Source organism: Sebastes umbrosus, chromosome 10, assembly GCF_015220745.1.
Source record: "Sebastes umbrosus isolate fSebUmb1 chromosome 10, fSebUmb1.pri, whole genome shotgun sequence".
In the NCBI taxonomy this organism is placed as follows: domain Eukaryota; kingdom Metazoa; phylum Chordata; class Actinopteri; order Perciformes; family Sebastidae; genus Sebastes; species Sebastes umbrosus.
Genome location: NC_051278.1, coordinates 19,715,816 through 19,732,956, shown reverse-complemented (window position 1 = coordinate 19,732,956; position 17,141 = coordinate 19,715,816). Strand labels below are relative to the sequence as shown.

Here is a 17,141-nt window from a genome sequence, read left to right as displayed (position 1 = left end):
TAGGAAACACACACGCTTAGGATTGCAGCAGGATGACGTAAAGGACTGAAAAACAGATCAATGTACTAGGAAAGCAGTAGATTTCAAATTCAGGTTGTGCAAAAAAATGACTGCCATTCTGGGAGGGATTCTGTTTGAAGCCTAAATTTGCATAATACTTTTACCTTTCCCGCCTGTCGAGCAAGTCTGAGCTGAGGCTGCGGCCTGGCGTTGGTGGTTCCACGTTGACGCTGGATGAATCACTGTGCCAACCTGAAAGTGAACACACTTCTTTTTCTGCCTGTTCAACCTGATCAAGAACCTCCTGAAGGCTGGCCTCGGTCATCTCTCCGTCCTCCTCCTTCTCCTCTGAGCCTTCTTCTTTCTCCGCCTCCTCCAACAACAGAGATGCCTCTTCTTTGTCTCTGTTTCCCTCCTCCTCTTCCCCGTTGGATTCAGACTCACTGGGCTGACGTTCCCCAAGTGCATCAACCCAGGCCTGAGGGGAGATGGGGGCTACGACCTGGTCCTCTGCTGCCTGGTCCCCTTCTGATGTGCCGCAAATATCTCTTTCCCTGCCACACAACCCTTCTTCACCTTTACTCTGCAGTTGTCCATCTGTGTCATCCACTCTGCCACCCTCACTGCCCCCATCGACTGTCTGAACCTCAGCTGTTTCATCCATACCCTCTTTGACAGCCTCTGCTTCTATTGTGGTACAACCTTTTTCCACTTCATGCCCAACTTCTATCAGATTGTGCTGTTCTCCTGACAGATCCCGCACATCTCTCCCCTCCTCCACGTTGCATGCTGCCCCCTTATCCCCATCATTCATCACATCGTTCTCTCCCTCTGCAGACCCCTCCTTCTGTTCCACAAAGAAGTTGCTCTCCTCTGCCAGCGGAGACCTATCTTGTGTTATCATCTCACATTTTCTTTCCACATTTTTAATCAAGTCCTGCTCTACCCACTTTCCCACGAATCCGTTTCCCTCCGCTAACTCTGCTGTGACCATCTCAACGACCTTCTCTATTTCCTCTGTCACTTCCTTTTCACCTCCTTTCAAACACGTATCCTCCCGCGCCCCATTGGGGGAACCCATCCCTATCTGCAATCCCCCGTCTCCCATTTGTGCTCTGTCGGGCGACGAAGGGGTTATTGATGATACTGATGAGAGTGAAGGGGAAGATGAAGAGTAAGCCATGTCGATGTCTAACTCACACATTGCAGGGAGGGAGTGCGACTTGGGCTTGAAGCTCGGCACCATTTCGTGACAAGACCTGTCCTCCTCCTCGCTCAAAAGCAGCTGGTCATTCAGAGCGATGTGGGGCTTTCTGACCTTGGGGGGAATGGGATCGGGGAGTACAAAGACGGGGACGGACAGGGCGAGCTCACAGGGTCTGGGCGGGCTCCTAGGGGGGCTGTCTGGCTCTCCGCTACCTGGCTCTATCTCCGGGCTCCAGGGCAGGGGCTGAGGCTGGGAGCCGGCCAGCAAAGGGGTGTCTGGTTCTGGGTAATGGTGGTGTTGGTGGTGGTGGGCAAGGGCAGGGTTAGGGGTGACGGGGAGTTCGGGCTCCAGGAAGTTGGGGTAGGAGTGCAGCGTGGCGGGGGACTGCAGCTCGGCTAGAATGCTTTGATAATCTGTAGGTGACAGGATGACAAATGTAGAGACATACACACACCGAAGCATGCCACAAAGGAATATAACACACACACAATATGACGAGGACGATGGCACAAGAGGCTGAAGTGTAAAGCATGTATCCAGACAACCATTAGCTGAGATGGTGATGTGTCAGAAGCTCAAAACAATATCAAACATATGCAGTAAAATGGAATAAAAACAAACAATACATTTTAATGTATATGTTTGAAAATGTCATACTCAACACTAATAAAAAATATTAAAATATTCATGATATATAAAGAACTATATTCATATTGACAGTAATCATAAAAGCAATGTCATGTTTATCATAGCTGCTTGGTTTTCAGTGGTGAGGTAAGACATTGAAATTGGGACACATTAAGGCCATATTAATCATGTAGTGTGGGATGTGATGAGTGTAAGATATTAATATTTGCCAGGGTGTTCTGTTACATGCTCACACAAGACAGTTGACAGATGAGAGATGTGAGAAGGAACAAGATAAAGGACAGAGCTACATGAGTATTTCCATTGCGGAAGGGTCAATGGGGGTTCGAGGTGGAGGCGGGGGGATGGGGTGCGGACAAGTACAGTGGCAAGCAGGACAGGGAGACAGGGAGCGGAGAGGAGGGGAGGAAGGACCGGGGCTAGGACAAAAGGACCCAGAGGGAGAGACGGGAGGGAGAGGAGACAAGGAGATAGGGGAGACGGGTCGAGAGCAGGAGACAAGCTGGCTGACAGAAGGTGAGGCCCCGCCTGAGGTTGAGGAGGGGATGGGAGGAACAGGTATGGTGATGGGTTCAGCTAGGTTAGAGGAGGGTACGAGGGTGAGGTTGGCGGGTGTGGTTGCAGCATCGGAGGGAGCAATGGTATGACAGGAGAGGTCAGAGGTAGATCCGGTCGAGTGAGAGATGTGTTCAGTGTGTTGAGTCGGCGTGGTGAGCGTGGGGGATGTTGGGACAGACGTGGGAGAGGAGGGGACGGATGGAAATGAAGAAGGAAAGTGGGAGGGCGGGTTAGCGTCAGGCGAGGGAGGTAAAGGCGAGGTGATGAGGGGGATCGGGGAGGACGGGTGGGGCGAGTTAGCGTCCGATGAGGGAGGTAAAGGCGAGGTGATGAGGGGGATCGGGGAGGACGGGTGGGGCGAGTTAGCGTCCGATGAGGGAGGTAAAGGCGAGGTGATGAGGGGGATCGGGGAGGACGGGTGCGGCGAGAAAGGGAAGGCAGGGGATTGACGAGGGTCAGCAGCGGGGGACTGAGGGAGGAGGCATGCCGGAGGAGGGGAGAGGAAGTTGAACTGCGGCAGTTTGATTAGCGCTGGAGGTGCCAAATCCTGGAGCGAAATGGAGGACTCGTAACTCGGAGAGCGGCGCAGGGAAAAGGGGCGGCAGTGAAGCGCTGCATTGGATGTAAGGGGAGTGGGTGGGGGGGTTGGGATCGGCATGGGAAGGAAGGGGATGGGTGTCTGCATGATGAAGGCAGCTTGAGTGCTTCCAGGAGTTAAGGGAATAATCACGCAAACTATGGGAAAGGAATAAGGTGAATATGCAAAAGAGATAAAAAGAAACAAAAAGTGATTTGGAGGGAAAAAGAAAACATAAAAGATGGTTTAATGTGAAACATGCATGCAGAAGAAGACAACGAATGAATAACATGACTCAAGGATGTGTGGAGGAGGAGGAGGAGGCATGTGAGGAATGGATAAAGGAGAGGGCAACACATTACTCTTAATTTGTTAAGAGCTGTTATGTGCTGTTATCAGCAGTAGATAGCTGCTGTGGGGAGGTGATGGGAGGCAAGAGGAAGAGGAGGAGCAGGCAGTCTGGTTTCACAGAGGAAGAGATTCTCTCATCTATCCAAGGAAGGCTCAGAGGAACTGGAGGAGAGCTAGGAGAGCTAAGCTAAACCAATAGAGAAAAGCAGACTCTACAGGGTTATACCATTTCTACTCAAGTCAGACATAATTGGAAAAACATTTAAAGCAGTATGCAGCATGCACTTAAATGGGATTTTAATAGTGGATATTGCTCATTTGTGACAACTGGATCCTGAGCAAGACTTGATGGTGGTTAATTCAACAGAAGCCAATTCAAATCAGTGCGAGTGTTAAAGTGCTATTAAAAGCATGACTATAATTTAATGACTTGACGAGCAAGAAGGATGGAAATTAGGGCTGTCAAAGTTAACGCGGTAATAATGCAAATTAGTTTTAACGCCACTAATTTCTTTAACGCATTAATGCAACTGGCAATTATTAGGTGGTAGCGGGCTCATATGAAACTACAAAACCTAAAGAATCCATTGATACCAAACATGTCATACTAGCTTGTCGCAGAGGAGGTTAAATAGCGCTCCAAACTTGCACTAAAATGTCATTTTCAAAGGGGTCCCTTGACCTCTGACCTCAAGATATGTTAATGAAAATGGGTTCTATGGGTACCCACGAGTCTCCCCTTTACAGACATGCCCACTTTATGATAATCACATGCAGTTTGGGGCAAGTCATAGTCAAGACAGCACACTGACAGCTGTTGTTGCCTGTTGGGCTTTAGTTTGCCATGTTATGATTTGAGCATATTTTTTATGCTAAATGCAGTACCTGTGAGGGTTTCTGGACAATATTTGTCATTGTTTTGTGTTGGTAATTGATTTCCAATCATAAATATATGCATACATTTGCATAAAGCAAGCATTTTTTCCAACTCCCATGTTGATAAGAGAATTAAATACTTGACAAATCTCCTTTTAAGGTACATTTTGAACCGATAAAAAATGTGCGATTGATTTGCGATTAATCACGATTAACTATGAACAATCATGTAATTAAATATTTTAATCGATTGACAGCCCTAATTGAAATTTAAGGTAGAACACCATAATCAATTCTATGGGAAGTAAACTGTAAAGCATGGAAATCAGGAATGCATTTGGGGAACATTAGGAGCCAGTCGTCCAAACAAAATCCAGATCTGACTTCTCTAGAGATTTGCAACAGGACTATACATATATGTGACCCATGCATTGGCCCAACAAAAAAAAGGTAGCAGGGAGAGGTAAGAGGTCAGCTAGACAGAGCTAAACTTTACCATCAGCCTGATCCCGGAAAACAGCGTTATCATCGGCAAAACATCTCGTGCCTGAAATGTTACCATAGTCAAATATTGGGCCCTCCAGTAAAGTCACAATATCCATCCGATTGACTTTGGTCAGCACTGAAGTTAAGGCATCCGCTGTGGAAATAAAGAAGACACAAAAAAAAAATGTAGTCACTTGAAAAAAATATGAAACAAGGTTTGTAAATCCGAGCATAACTGATTATTCCAATGTTGGGATTTCTGAATAAATGAAAAATAAAGACAGAAAGGGAGAGAAGAGGATAGACGGAAAGACAGACAGGGAAGGTACTCTGACTGAGATGGACTACACAGGCTTGTGAAAAAAAAAAACGTAATTTTAGTGAACTAGCATTATAAGTTTGTCTTCTCAAGGTGATGGATTGTTTTTGAAATCGCATACTAACATACTATTCACACTAAGTATGACGTAAAATTGAGTATGTAGTGCGTTCACACTGCATAGTAAGTGGATTCTGTGTACGCGAGAAATGCCCAGATGTATTCTACATTAGCAAGTAGCTGCGAGTATGAGATGTGAGCTTACTGCACATTCTCTTTTTTTTTTTAAGTTATTTTTTGGGGGGCATTTTCCATTTTTATTGACAGGACAGTGGATAGAGTCTTGGAAAGGGGGGAGAGAGAGAGTGGATGCGGAAAGGGCCACAGGCCGGATTTGAACCCGGGCCGCCGCAGTCAGGACTGAGCCTTGTTACATGGGCGCCCGCTCTACCAACTGAGCTAACCAGGCGCCTGCGTACTGCACATTCTCAACTGCCCCACGATGCATTGCGTCTGAGTGCCTTGAGACTGGACGTCAGTGATGTGAGATTTTGAATCAGGTTAAAAGCTTTTAACATATCACTTTATTAAGTTTTAATTTTCACGCGAGAAAGTAACCGTTTAGATTCCCAATATGTGGTCAGTTTATCCAAATAACGGCAGTTTGGAAATTTGCTGCAACGTTTTCGGAGACGTGAGAGCCACTGGTGGGACGTCTTTTTAATGCAGCAACAAATTGGTCAAAACTTAAACAGGAATTCAAATTCCAGTATATAATGTGTATAGTATATGAACATAGAGTTGAATTGAATAGATTGACCCCATTTGTCCCATTGTCACCGATATTGATATCCAATCCGGTGGATCAGAGCATCCCTACTTTTTACCATAAATCAAGAGCAGAAATACTTAGAAAGAGATACAAAGAGAGGAGAAAGTAAGTGTTTCAGGTATAAAAATAGTCTTACTTGTGGCGTTTTTTCCTTCCCGACTGACCCATTTCTTAAGTAGCATGAAGCTCTGGGCTGTCAGAGAGTTGGGGTTCTCTAGTCTGACGTGGTTGATCTCATCCACTGTGAAGTTCATCTCCCGAGCCAACTCTGTGATGGGACATAGATAGCAACTCATAAATATTCAAACTTTAATGTACAGGCTTTTTATTCATAGTGCAAACACACAGACTGCAGAGGGTAATGTACAAAACATATATCCGTAAGTTACTCTGTTAGCCTGAAGATGGCAGTAAATAACAGGGTTTGAAACCGAAAGGACCAAAGAAAGAAAGTGAGGTCGATGGGGATTGAGAGAGAGAAAAAGATGCAATGCAGAATGTTTCTCACCAGTCCAACTGAGTCCCAGGTGATCTGCGACGATAGCCATGCGCAAGTCTGTTCGCTCACAAGGACTCTGAGGACCTGGAAAGATAGAGGACAATGACTCATCAATACTATACACTTTCTTCTCTCCCTATACACTAATATAAGAGAGAAATAAACATGTATATAATTTTCCTTTTCTGGCCACTTATTCATCAGGATTAATCAAGGTTGTGTTCAAAATATTGATATTACAATGGTTAGCATATTAGTGTAATATAGCTGTAATATAGGTTCAATTGTTCCCCCAGGATGGCAAGAAAAGGATATTTCACAGTAGACATTATGGGCAACTTAAATATGTTCATAGACTAAGTGGTGCTCTGTGACTGTTTGTGGTATGTATCCTCTAGGCAGGCAGTAACTGTCATGAGAACCACATAAAACAAAGCATAACACGACTCTCAACAACAGACTCATTGTTCTACAGATCTAGGGTGGAAAGCTCTATGTTAGACTCTAAAATGTCAACATGCGAGGACGCTTTTGTGTGTTCTCTCCCACACTAGTTAGTTTAAATGACAATTGATAGCATGGAAAATTCTGTAAGAACAAACTACTACAATAACTTGGTAGGCACCCCGCACAGACAGACAGAGACAGACAGACCAGGGAGTTGTCAAAAAAAGGGACTGGTTGTGCCAGTGGACCAGTCACTACTACCGGCATGCTCAATCTACTATACGGAGCTTTAAAAAGGGGTTGAAAGAGGGGAACAGAGAAAAGAGAATCTTGCAACAAGGACAATACAGTACACAGTACATCGATGACAAAAAAATAAATTTAAATGACAGCTACTGTTCTGAAGAGAATATGTAAACACGCCACAGGCATTCCAGTCAATCCATTAAACGATCACAACGATGTCATGCAACTAAAAGTGAAATATAGAAATATATAGATGTATTTTAAACATAGTGTGAAAGTTTTACAAACTAGGCTTGATCTCCGCGATGGGAGGCGTTCGAGACCCTGTGAGTCCCTGACTGCCCTCCTTCCCACCAGTCCGCCTACTCCTCCTGCTCCTCTCACTGCCGGAGGCCCTGTCCGTCGTCGCCACCTTTGCCCTTACGGACGCGGCCCCGGCCTCAGCCCTCGAACCTCTACCAGACCTGGATGAGCGGGAGGGCTGGGAGGGCTGGGAGGGCTGGGAAGGCTGGGAGGCGTCCGACAGAGAGGTGCTCCGGGAGGTGCTGTCTTCCTCCGACTGCTCTGTCTGCGTCTTTTTCTCCTCGTCTGACAGGCGGTCCACCAACTTTAGCGTCTCCCCGCTAATGCCTTTAAAGTATTCGATGGTGCGCTTACAAACCTCACTAGGGTTCTCCTGTCTGTCCTGTCTACATGCTCCCTCATTGCTGACCTGATGCCTATCCTTCAGTGGTAGCCTCGAGGGCAACTTTATGGCTGCTCTCCCTGTGTCCAATGCTCTCGTTGGCTGTGAGGTAACCCGAACTGAAACAAGTGGGCTAGCTGTGGCGGCGGGGCTGCTCTTTTTAACATCCTTGACTGGTATTCTTGACCTGGGTTCTACTTTGGCTATGGCTGGCTCTCCTCTTTTCCTGACCTCAACCGTCACTGCTTGTTTGGGCTTCTGTTTGCCTATGGCTGTTCCCTGCGTGTGAAATGACCACCCTGACGCTTTAACTGGAAGCCTCGACTTGGGCTGCTTCACTTCACTTTCTTTCATAGTTTCACTTTTCTGCTCCTGCACTTGACTGCTGTTGTGTACTTCCACTCTCTCTTCTAAATCCCTACAGCACAGTGTTTCTATCCTGCTTGCTTTCTGAAGAGTGGGCTCAGAGGAGGACTGCAAATTAAACACCACGCTACCACACTGAATGTAGTTGGCCTGAACGCTGGAGGACTCAAGGTTATTGTTGTTGTTGCAGTTTTCAGCGGGGTAATCTTTTCTCTCTAACTTGGGGTCAGCATGTCTGCTGGACTGGCTCTCTGTACACTGGCCCTCTATACTGATGTATTCTGGCACCATCTGACCCTCTGACATCTCAGCTTTACAATCGGTGAGATCCCCTGAGTCTTTTTTCACAGTTATAGAGGCAGCTATGCCCATCTTAATAGGAGTGCGTAATTTGGGATCAACCTTAGAGGCTGTGATTGTGCATGAGGAGGCGGTCTCAGCTATGGCTTCACAGGTGGGGACATCAGTACCGGTATAGCCAGTGTCACTGCCAGGCTGCGCAGTGCTGCATTTTGCGGTTGTTGCTGCTGGTGTTGTTGGTGTTGTGCTGCTGTCTGTGGTGGTATCTATAACCTTCACCTTCCCATCTACTGTGGCCCTCTCCCCTGACTGAGAGGAAATTACCCCCAGGATCTTGCCCCCTCTCCCCTTTTCCCCTGTTTTAGGGTCAGAGGAATGCTCACCAATCTGGAAAAACTGAAGCCTCTCTTCAACAAAGTCCCTCTTGCTCATGTCAATAGCACCACTGCGGGTCATCTCAAACATCTTCCCTTCGTGGAATGGGAAGGGGTTAGGCTCACTAGTCGGTGTGCTCTCATCAGTCGGTGTTCGAGCGGGGGTTGTGTCAGGTGTTGTAGCCTGTGATTTGTCCTCCACCGATAAACCAAAGGGCTTGGGGTCCTCATCTTTTGTTTTGGAATCAAAAACTCCATCATTCTCACTCCCTTTGGTGGACCAGGGGTCAAAGTCCAGGCCTTTGGTGGCAACAGTTTTAAAGGTTGAGTTCAGCTCCTCTTCAAGTTGGTAGCCAAAGTAGTTTTCTGCAAAGGTCTGCCTTTCTGGATGTCTTCCTTCGAGGGTATAATCTTTTTCATCTCCACTGGCTGAAGATGTGTTGGTTTTAGTCTTTCCATTATCCCCCCCTTCCTCACATTTCTCTTCCTCTATCACCTCAAGCTTGGACTGACTAAATGAGCGGTCGGTTGCTTTTCCATCATTGGACAGACTAGATGTTTTAGGGTCCTCGCTCAGTCCGTCATCCTCATCCTGAAGGTCATACCCATCTAAAGAGTCTATTTCAGTAGCATCTGTGTCATGGGAGAACTCAGCAGTGGTTGCTATGGAGCAGTCGGTGATTGACTGGTCATTGCCATTTTGGTCAGAGTCATCATCGTCCTCCTTTACGACACCGTTGATCCCAGACACATTATTTCCATCTTCCTCAGATTGTTTTTGTTTTGGGAGTTTCTCTCCCTCTTCTTTCATTTTGAAGGTGTACTTTTTGACAGGGATGGGATGGAAGACAGACTCATCATCACTGGAGTCGCTGTTATCAGCGCCGGGGGGAATAGGGGACGGAGGCTGGACTCTTATGATTGGCTCAGCTAGGAGGTGCCTATCATGCTCCTCTTGGAGGTTCACCTCAATCATCTCGGTCTCTGCCTCAGAAGAAGCACACGATCCCCTTTTCTCAGGGTCGGACTGCTCTGCCTCTAAAGGAGGAGGAGGTGGGAACTCTATATATGCCACTCTTTTCTCCTTTGACTTTGGTCTCTCTGCATCCTGTTTTCTACCGTGATTCTCTGAGAGAGCTAGCTTAGATTTTTCCTTCGAGGGCCCCTTATAGATGAAGGTCTTCCCTTCTTCCTCCTCAGACTCCTCTTGGATAGGGCTTGGCATGCCAGGCATGAAGCCTATCACAGAGTCTGGTGTTCTTGAGGCCAGACTCAATTCCTCTGAGCTGGGGGTCTCAGGGGTAACGGGACTTTTCCCAGAGCTGTCCATGAAAGTCACTTGTTCTAGAGTGTCATCTTCTGGACTTCCTTGAGGAGATGGAGACTGCTTTTGCTTGACAGTGAAAAATGCACCCCTGGTCTCATGCACTGTCCTACTCTCATGGCTCACTATCTTTTTGTACGTTCCCAGCTGACCCGACGCTGTTTCTTTCTCATACTGCTTTCCTACTTGGATGCTAACATACACAGGTAGGGGTTTAATGTCTTTGAAACCCTCTGTGACAACTACGGGAATTACTTCATCTAAATATTCTGCTTGGTCACTATCAACACCGTTACACACTACATTTGACAGGCTACCGTCTGATGAGTCTGTGGATTTTCCTAGTGACGATCCACGAGTGGACTTGTTGGATTCAGAGCTACTGTGTAACCGATTTCTGGCTAAAGTAGGTATATGAGACCCGGCCCGCTCGTGTGATTCAACAGAGGTTTCTAATTTTAAAGTGGTGGATTTGTGATTTTCGGAAAAATTAGATGGCTTTCTTACAGGAATTTGCGATTCCGAGTTTTTTTTTAGACTATCATTGCTATTTGGACTTTCTTGTACAACGAATTCGGTGTATATTATTTTCTTGGTGGTTTCTTGTCTTTGGGAATCACTATTATTGCCATCTTTCACAGAATCGTGGATTAAAGACTGAGATAGTTTGGGAGATTGGGGTTTATAGTTCCCGTAGTCTTGGCTCTCCCAAGTTTTGAACAACTTTTTCTCTTCCTGACCTTTTCCACCGGTCTCATGCTTGGGTGAGAATTTATTTGATTCACTATCTAGACTTCTCCTCTGGTTTCCCGGACTGTCTGGTGCTTTTGGAATGTTTGGACCAGCGAACACCTGATACACAGGTAGCTTACTTTCCTGAAGTTTCCTGATAGGAGGATTTGAATTTTGGCCACCCTGAGGACTCCTATCTTGCCTTTGAGCCTCTTGCTCAAACTTTAGCCTCACTGCACTGACTTTGGAGGAAGACATTTGAAAAGGTTTGGGACCTTCACCCGTGCTTCCCTGTGATTTAGCGTCTCCTTGTTTTCTTGGGTCTGAATCGCTGTACTGCAGCAATACTCTCCTCTCTGGACTGCTGGGCAAGCTTGCACATTTCCTATCACTGGAGCTGAACCTGTCTCTAAGCCTTTCTCTGCTCCACTCTTCCCCACTACCTCCATTCTTGTAAGCTGACCTCTCTGGACTGCTGTGTGTAGAACTGGGCCCTGATCGTGATTCTCTGAAGTCTGGTCTTCGAGATTTCTTCTCTGGAGATGAGAGCTCATCGTTGAGCTGTTCGGTTTTCTCACGAAAGAATTGAGATACCTCGCTGAGTTTTTCCTCTGCCTCCTTTACAGTCCTGTCCACTCTGTCCTCATACATAAGCTGCTCTCTCTCCTTACTCTGTGTGTCATCTGTAACACGCATCCAAACTGATTGCTTCGGGCTACCAGGCTCAGACGAATACTGCAAAAGTGTCAGCTTGTCAAAGTTATCATCAACATTGGCCATTCTTCCAGATTTGTCATACACATTTCTCGACGACCTAAAAACATACTCTGTCCTTGGCGCGACTGATCTACCCTCACTGTGACTGCTTCTGTCTGGTGAGTGGAAGCGAGACCTATCTCTCAGATATTCCTCTGTGTCAGAATGAGACTGGTCAAATTTCTCAGAGAGGAGCATTTTCTCAGCAAAATTATAAGATTCTCCCCTAAGCTCTGATGATTCATCCTCATTGTACTCTACAGATTGCTGGCTAAGTAGCTTTAGTGTTTTGTAAGAGTCATCTGCCATGAGCTGGGCTGAACTAGGGCGACTGTCTTCCTCTTGTGACATGGGTGTGTTCACTCTGGGGGAGTCGAGGTACACTGGAAGTGATTCCTCAGGCTCCTCCTCTTCCTGTCTATTCCCTGGGTAGTAATACATTTCCTTCTCTGCATGGTTTTTTGTCTCCCTGATGATGACCTCTGTTGGTTCTGTTTTATTGCCTTTTTCAATGTGAACCTCAATTATTCTCTCAACCTTAGGTTTGGAGTTGATGTCCTCGAGTACTCTTTGTGATGTTTCCTCATTGCCAGACTTGTGTTCAAACAGTCCAGCCAGCTCTCTAGAAGGGTCTTTGCCTGACTGAAAAGCCTTCATTATGTCATGCACAGACATAGTTTCCTCACACCTCTCCGATGCTGCCTCTTTGCCAGGCGGTTTGTGGTACACCATCCTGGTGGTGGTAGTGATGTGAGTCTCCTCCTTTACCCTCATCCCTTTCCCCATTGGATCCTCATCAGGGCTGACTTTTATCGAATAGCATTTATTCTGATCTGGAGTTGATGCAGCTTGATGCCCTTTAGAATCTGAATCAATATATCTGACAGGATGTGCATCCTCCATTGCAGGTTGTTTGTTATCCTCTGGAGACTCATAGCTCCTGATGACATGAACAACCTCAGTCCTAGTTTCAGTGATCACTGGGGGAACTGGGATATCCTGAAAAAGGGCCTTGGGGCCCATGCCCTCAGCACTCTGAGGGGCAGAGGGTGTCCTTTCACTCCGGGTCTCAAAGCCACTATCTGAGAGGGGGCTTTTATCCTGCTCATGCATGATATCATCAGGGGAGTCTAGCACAGTGTCTGCTCCAAAAAGCGCATCTGCTACTCTACTGATCTCTTTGTCTGAAGATGAAGAGCGCATGTTTGTTGGAGGCATTTTGAGCTTATGCTCCTGAACTGCTATGGTGGGTTTTAAGACACGTTTCTGCTTCTCCTTGCCCTCTCCTTCTCTCTTGCCCTCATCTGCTTTATGCTTTGTGTCATGCATTTTGGAGAAAGAGCTGCTCCCAACATCATTGGCCAGGTAGTCAACCACTTTGGAGAGATTGAAATCTCTATCAGGTATTGTTTTTGATTTGACTTGAGGAACCACAGTCTCATATCTTGGCGGATAGCTCCAGTTGCTCGGTGGTTGTTCAACTTGTACCTTTGAGAAGTGTATGTCATCCAAAGAGCCCTTTGTGAGGGAAACCCTACCGTCCTTCACAGCATCTTTGGTAAGGATTTCGCTCACTTTTACCAAATCTTGTTTTACTTTCTCCACAATTCTGTATGGCTCCTCGTCCTCTATCTTTGCCTCTCTGGAAGAATCAGACTGGAATCCTTTATTGGCTGTGGAATTTGGGTCTGTCTGCAAAATGGCAGACATTCGTATCAAGTCTTCTTTCATTTCGGCGACATCCTTCAGAATCTCTTGGCTGGATGATAGTGGTGATGTGGCGTTTGATTTCAGGCCAGCGGAAAAAAGCGGGGCTTTGATTGGGGAAAGAGTTCTGGCAAAGGAAGACTGCATCTGAGCATTCACCTCAACGGGCATTGTCTTCCGCGGGGACAGGAGAGCAGCAGCTGACTTGGACACCTCAGGCAACTTTTTGAACTGGGGCTCTGGCAGCACATTAATAACAGAGTACACTGGAACAGTCATTGTACTGGATGTTACAGCAGTGGTGGTGTTGGGAGGGGATCTTAGATTGGCGTAAAGGGAATTGGAAGCTGATGATCTAATGGACTGATATGAGGAGGATGCAGAAGAGGACATGGACTTCAAGGTGCCATAGCCTGCAGAACAAGAATTAAATGTTTTCTCAACCTCTTCAAAGGCTGCATTGACACTTGTAGTCGCAGCATTGGTGGTTGCTTGTATTCTCTCTTGAAGACTACTTGCGAGAAGAGATGTTGGGGATGAAGAGCGGTACTGTGTAGGCGACACAGTTCCATTGATCAGAGCTGCAGCACTCGGAGGGGTGTTGGATTTAAGTGGTGACGACAGAGAGGAGAACAGGTTTCTTGCAGGGCCAGTGATGTCTGAGGCAAAGGAACGCACAGAGGAGAGACCAGGAACTGTTTTTATGGGTGAGGAGGAAGATGCTGTGCCACTAGAGCCCCCCATGACGGTCTTGTATGGTGAACTGAACATACTCAGAGAAGATTTGGGAGAGGTTGGTGGGGTCATGTTTATCGATGCTCTCTCAAGAAGAGGGCTTCCTCCTCCAGAGACAGTTATAGGGGAGGTCCTAGCAGACAATGCTGCCAGTCCTTTCATAGACATAGGATCTGGGACGCTTTTACATGGTGAGGCCAGGGGACTGGGGCAGACCTGGGCTGGGTACTGGGCTTGCTGGACTACAGTTTTTATGGGAGAGGAGATGGTTCTGTAAGATCGGATGGGAGAGGCCATGTCACTAACTGACTTTATAGAAGAGGCAGGTGATCCAGGGATGATGGTCTTGACGGGGGAGGCAGAGTTGATGGACCAGACAGACTTTAATGGAGAGGCAGAGGGCGTGTTGGATGACGAACTGGAGAGGGAGCCAAACCCAGACTTGGCTTGGACAGGGATGGCGACAGGAACAGGCGACCACGCCTGATAAGATCTCGTTGAAAAGACAGGTTTGTGAGGGTAGCTAGAAGGCTGTGTTCTCTGCGAGCCTCGATCAGTTGTTTCTTCAACAATAATTTAAATCAAAAGCAATAAAGAAATGAACGTAAAATTGAACGGAAAATAACGTGAAATAAAACATAAAAACCAGAGAGAGAAATTTGAGTCAGTCAGAAACAGCATTATTCACAGCAGAAAGACAAAATTTTACACATGAAATGTAAGAAAGGCCCCTAATTTAAACCCAAGATGATATGACAAATGATGGCCTAAAATCAGTGACTAATGACAAAACAGACCCGATAAAGAACAGAGCATGTATTGGAACAAAATGCTTGACATATGGTAGACTTGACAAAAAATGACATGATAACCCAAAAATACATTCCCATTGACTTTTGATGTGCTTAATCTATTTGCCTCCTTGCAACAGTGCCTTTTACTGTACATGTTTGATTGACATGTGTTCATTTGGTTCATTTTCAATGCCAGAGATGACCCCACAAGTGTATACCATTAATAAAAAATATCACTTTACTTGTTTGGTCATGACTTAAAATAAAATATGAGGTTGCACTTTACAAAAAAAGTAACAGTAAATCAGCCATTCATGAACTGTCTCTGTTTTCAGTTTAATCAACATTTCTCAAGTCATACCTATAAATATATTTTAAAATTGTATCAAATCATTGTTATAATTTCAAAAAAGCCTCAGATGGACAAAACTGGACTAACAAAACACAGACAGTACATCAGAATTTGTTAAACTTCTGTGTCCTGATGATATATATTATGAAAACTGCCCCTAAAATGCTTGCGCTAACATAGTCTTAATGTAGGGGAAATCAAGTTAATGTAAAGTGCAACCTGTTACCACATTAGTATACACAGCCGCACACAATCATAAAGCCAATAAGAGTGAAATGGCCACTAAAGGAATGAGAACAATTCAAAAGAATAGTTTTATTCAACATGAATCAAAACATTTTTTGTTCAAATGATAAATGAACAGACAGACATAGATTCCCAGTGTTTCCACAAATGTAAAATAACAGAACAGTTGAAACGGGGAGACTTTTTGTCGACATGGAGTGGGTAAGCGAAGCGTAACACACAGTAAACCATGCAAATGTTTGATGAATGACAGATGATCAAAGAGTTTGTGTCAGGTGAATAGAATAAATGATTGATGAACACGTTTTGTCAGGTAGATCTCTTTCTATGCTATGTCTATATGAAAGAAATGATGTACACTGTATAAAGGGACCTTTAAACACTAGAGCTAATTAAAATCACATAAATATCTGAAATCAATTAAAAATTTCATGTAAGTAGAAATGGGACACTCACTCGCTGCTGGGTCGGTCAAATAGCTGTAGCGCTTACGCAAAGCTAAGGAGGCAAAGGTATGACGTCGTTCTGGCTTTTCAGTCTGAAACAAACAAAAAAGAACAAAAGATGCTTTAACATAAAAAATATGATGAAATGTGATTCTGATCTATCAGAATTAGGTCTAAATATTAATGTTAACTTAGACACTGCAGTGCACGAATACTGTCCTGTTTTTAGTGAATCAGCACATGCTGTTAGTACTGGCACAAGGAGGCTCTGCAGGTGTACTGTAGTGTCTCCTCTGGAGAGTAATGGACTGTTTCCCTGCATCTCTTCACTCACTGTATTTCTCAATGTCATAACTTCAGACAATATGTGCTTTGCCTGTATGGCCTACTCCAGGAAGTGATAAGCATGGGCAAAATCCAACTTCCAGTTAGGTACGGATCATCAAATGTGGTGACACAGTACACCTTCTTTCTTTTAAATTAAAATAATTGTGGTACATATTCAGCCCAGTCTCCACAAATTATGTTCATATTGGAAAATTCTGCATTACATGTTTTACCGCATCATTCAGTGCCAATGCTGTTAATAGTGTGGATTGTATGTAACGAGGTAAAAACTAAAGGGGTGGAGGTTGATGTGACGAATGTGGGTCTAGTGTGTCTATCTTTCATGCCAGTAACTGGAGTTTGTGTCTCTCAGACAATCAATGTTGTTTTTTGGAAACTATGACCAAAACCTTTTACAAACCTTAACCTTAACCAGCTACCTTAACCATACCTTAAAGGTGCTAAATTCCAAATTCAGAGCATTAATATAACAGCAAACAACTATTTGTAATGTAAAGATATAGAGGATTAATGTCTACCTGAGCAGAGAATGAAGTCACTCTCTCTCTCTGTATTATAATCCAAGCTTCTCTCTGTTTTGTTGACGTAGCCGGTCCGGCTGTGTGTGCATGTTACTGCATGTGAGTACCAGTGTGTGCGCCCTACTGGCTAGCTAATTGTCGCTGCTCTGCACTGAGCTCATACGGCAGTTCCCGCTGATAACACCCTCCAATTTCCCCCCAGGTTAACACTGTTAGCTCTGTCAGCACTGTTGCTGTTGTTTGCACTTCGTGCTGTTAGCCCAGTTAGCTGCCAGCCGCCGGCTCAGCCATCATCACGTTGAAAGCCGTGTGGAGGCAATCCCTTAACCGTAGATATGCTCTGAATTTGGAATGTAGCACCTTAACCATACCAAAATCTAGGGCTGCAAGATATGAGGAAATATGCAAT

At 45.4% G+C, this 17,141-nt stretch overlaps 1 protein-coding gene across 12 annotated transcripts in view; it reads right to left on the bottom strand.

The window, feature by feature from the left end:
- Positions 1 to 17,141, bottom strand: part of ank3a (ankyrin 3a) — a 137,523-nt gene that overhangs the window by 8,869 nt on the left and 111,513 nt on the right. For 11 of the 12 annotated variants that reach the window (XM_037781970.1, XM_037781966.1, XM_037781968.1 and 8 more), the window contains 6 exons: positions 15,874 to 15,955; positions 7,335 to 14,588; positions 6,363 to 6,437; positions 5,991 to 6,122; positions 4,714 to 4,857; positions 165 to 1,620 (listed from right to left, as the gene is read on the bottom strand). In XM_037781970.1, the coding sequence (XP_037637898.1) occupies positions 165 to 1,620; positions 4,714 to 4,857; positions 5,991 to 6,122; positions 6,363 to 6,437; positions 7,335 to 14,588; positions 15,874 to 15,955 (9,143 nt within the window). Of the gene's footprint in view, positions 1 to 164; positions 1,621 to 4,713; positions 4,858 to 5,990; positions 6,123 to 6,362; positions 6,438 to 7,330; positions 14,589 to 15,873; positions 15,956 to 17,141 lie in introns of those variants that run through there. The other variant, XR_005208499.1, reaches the window with a different exon arrangement.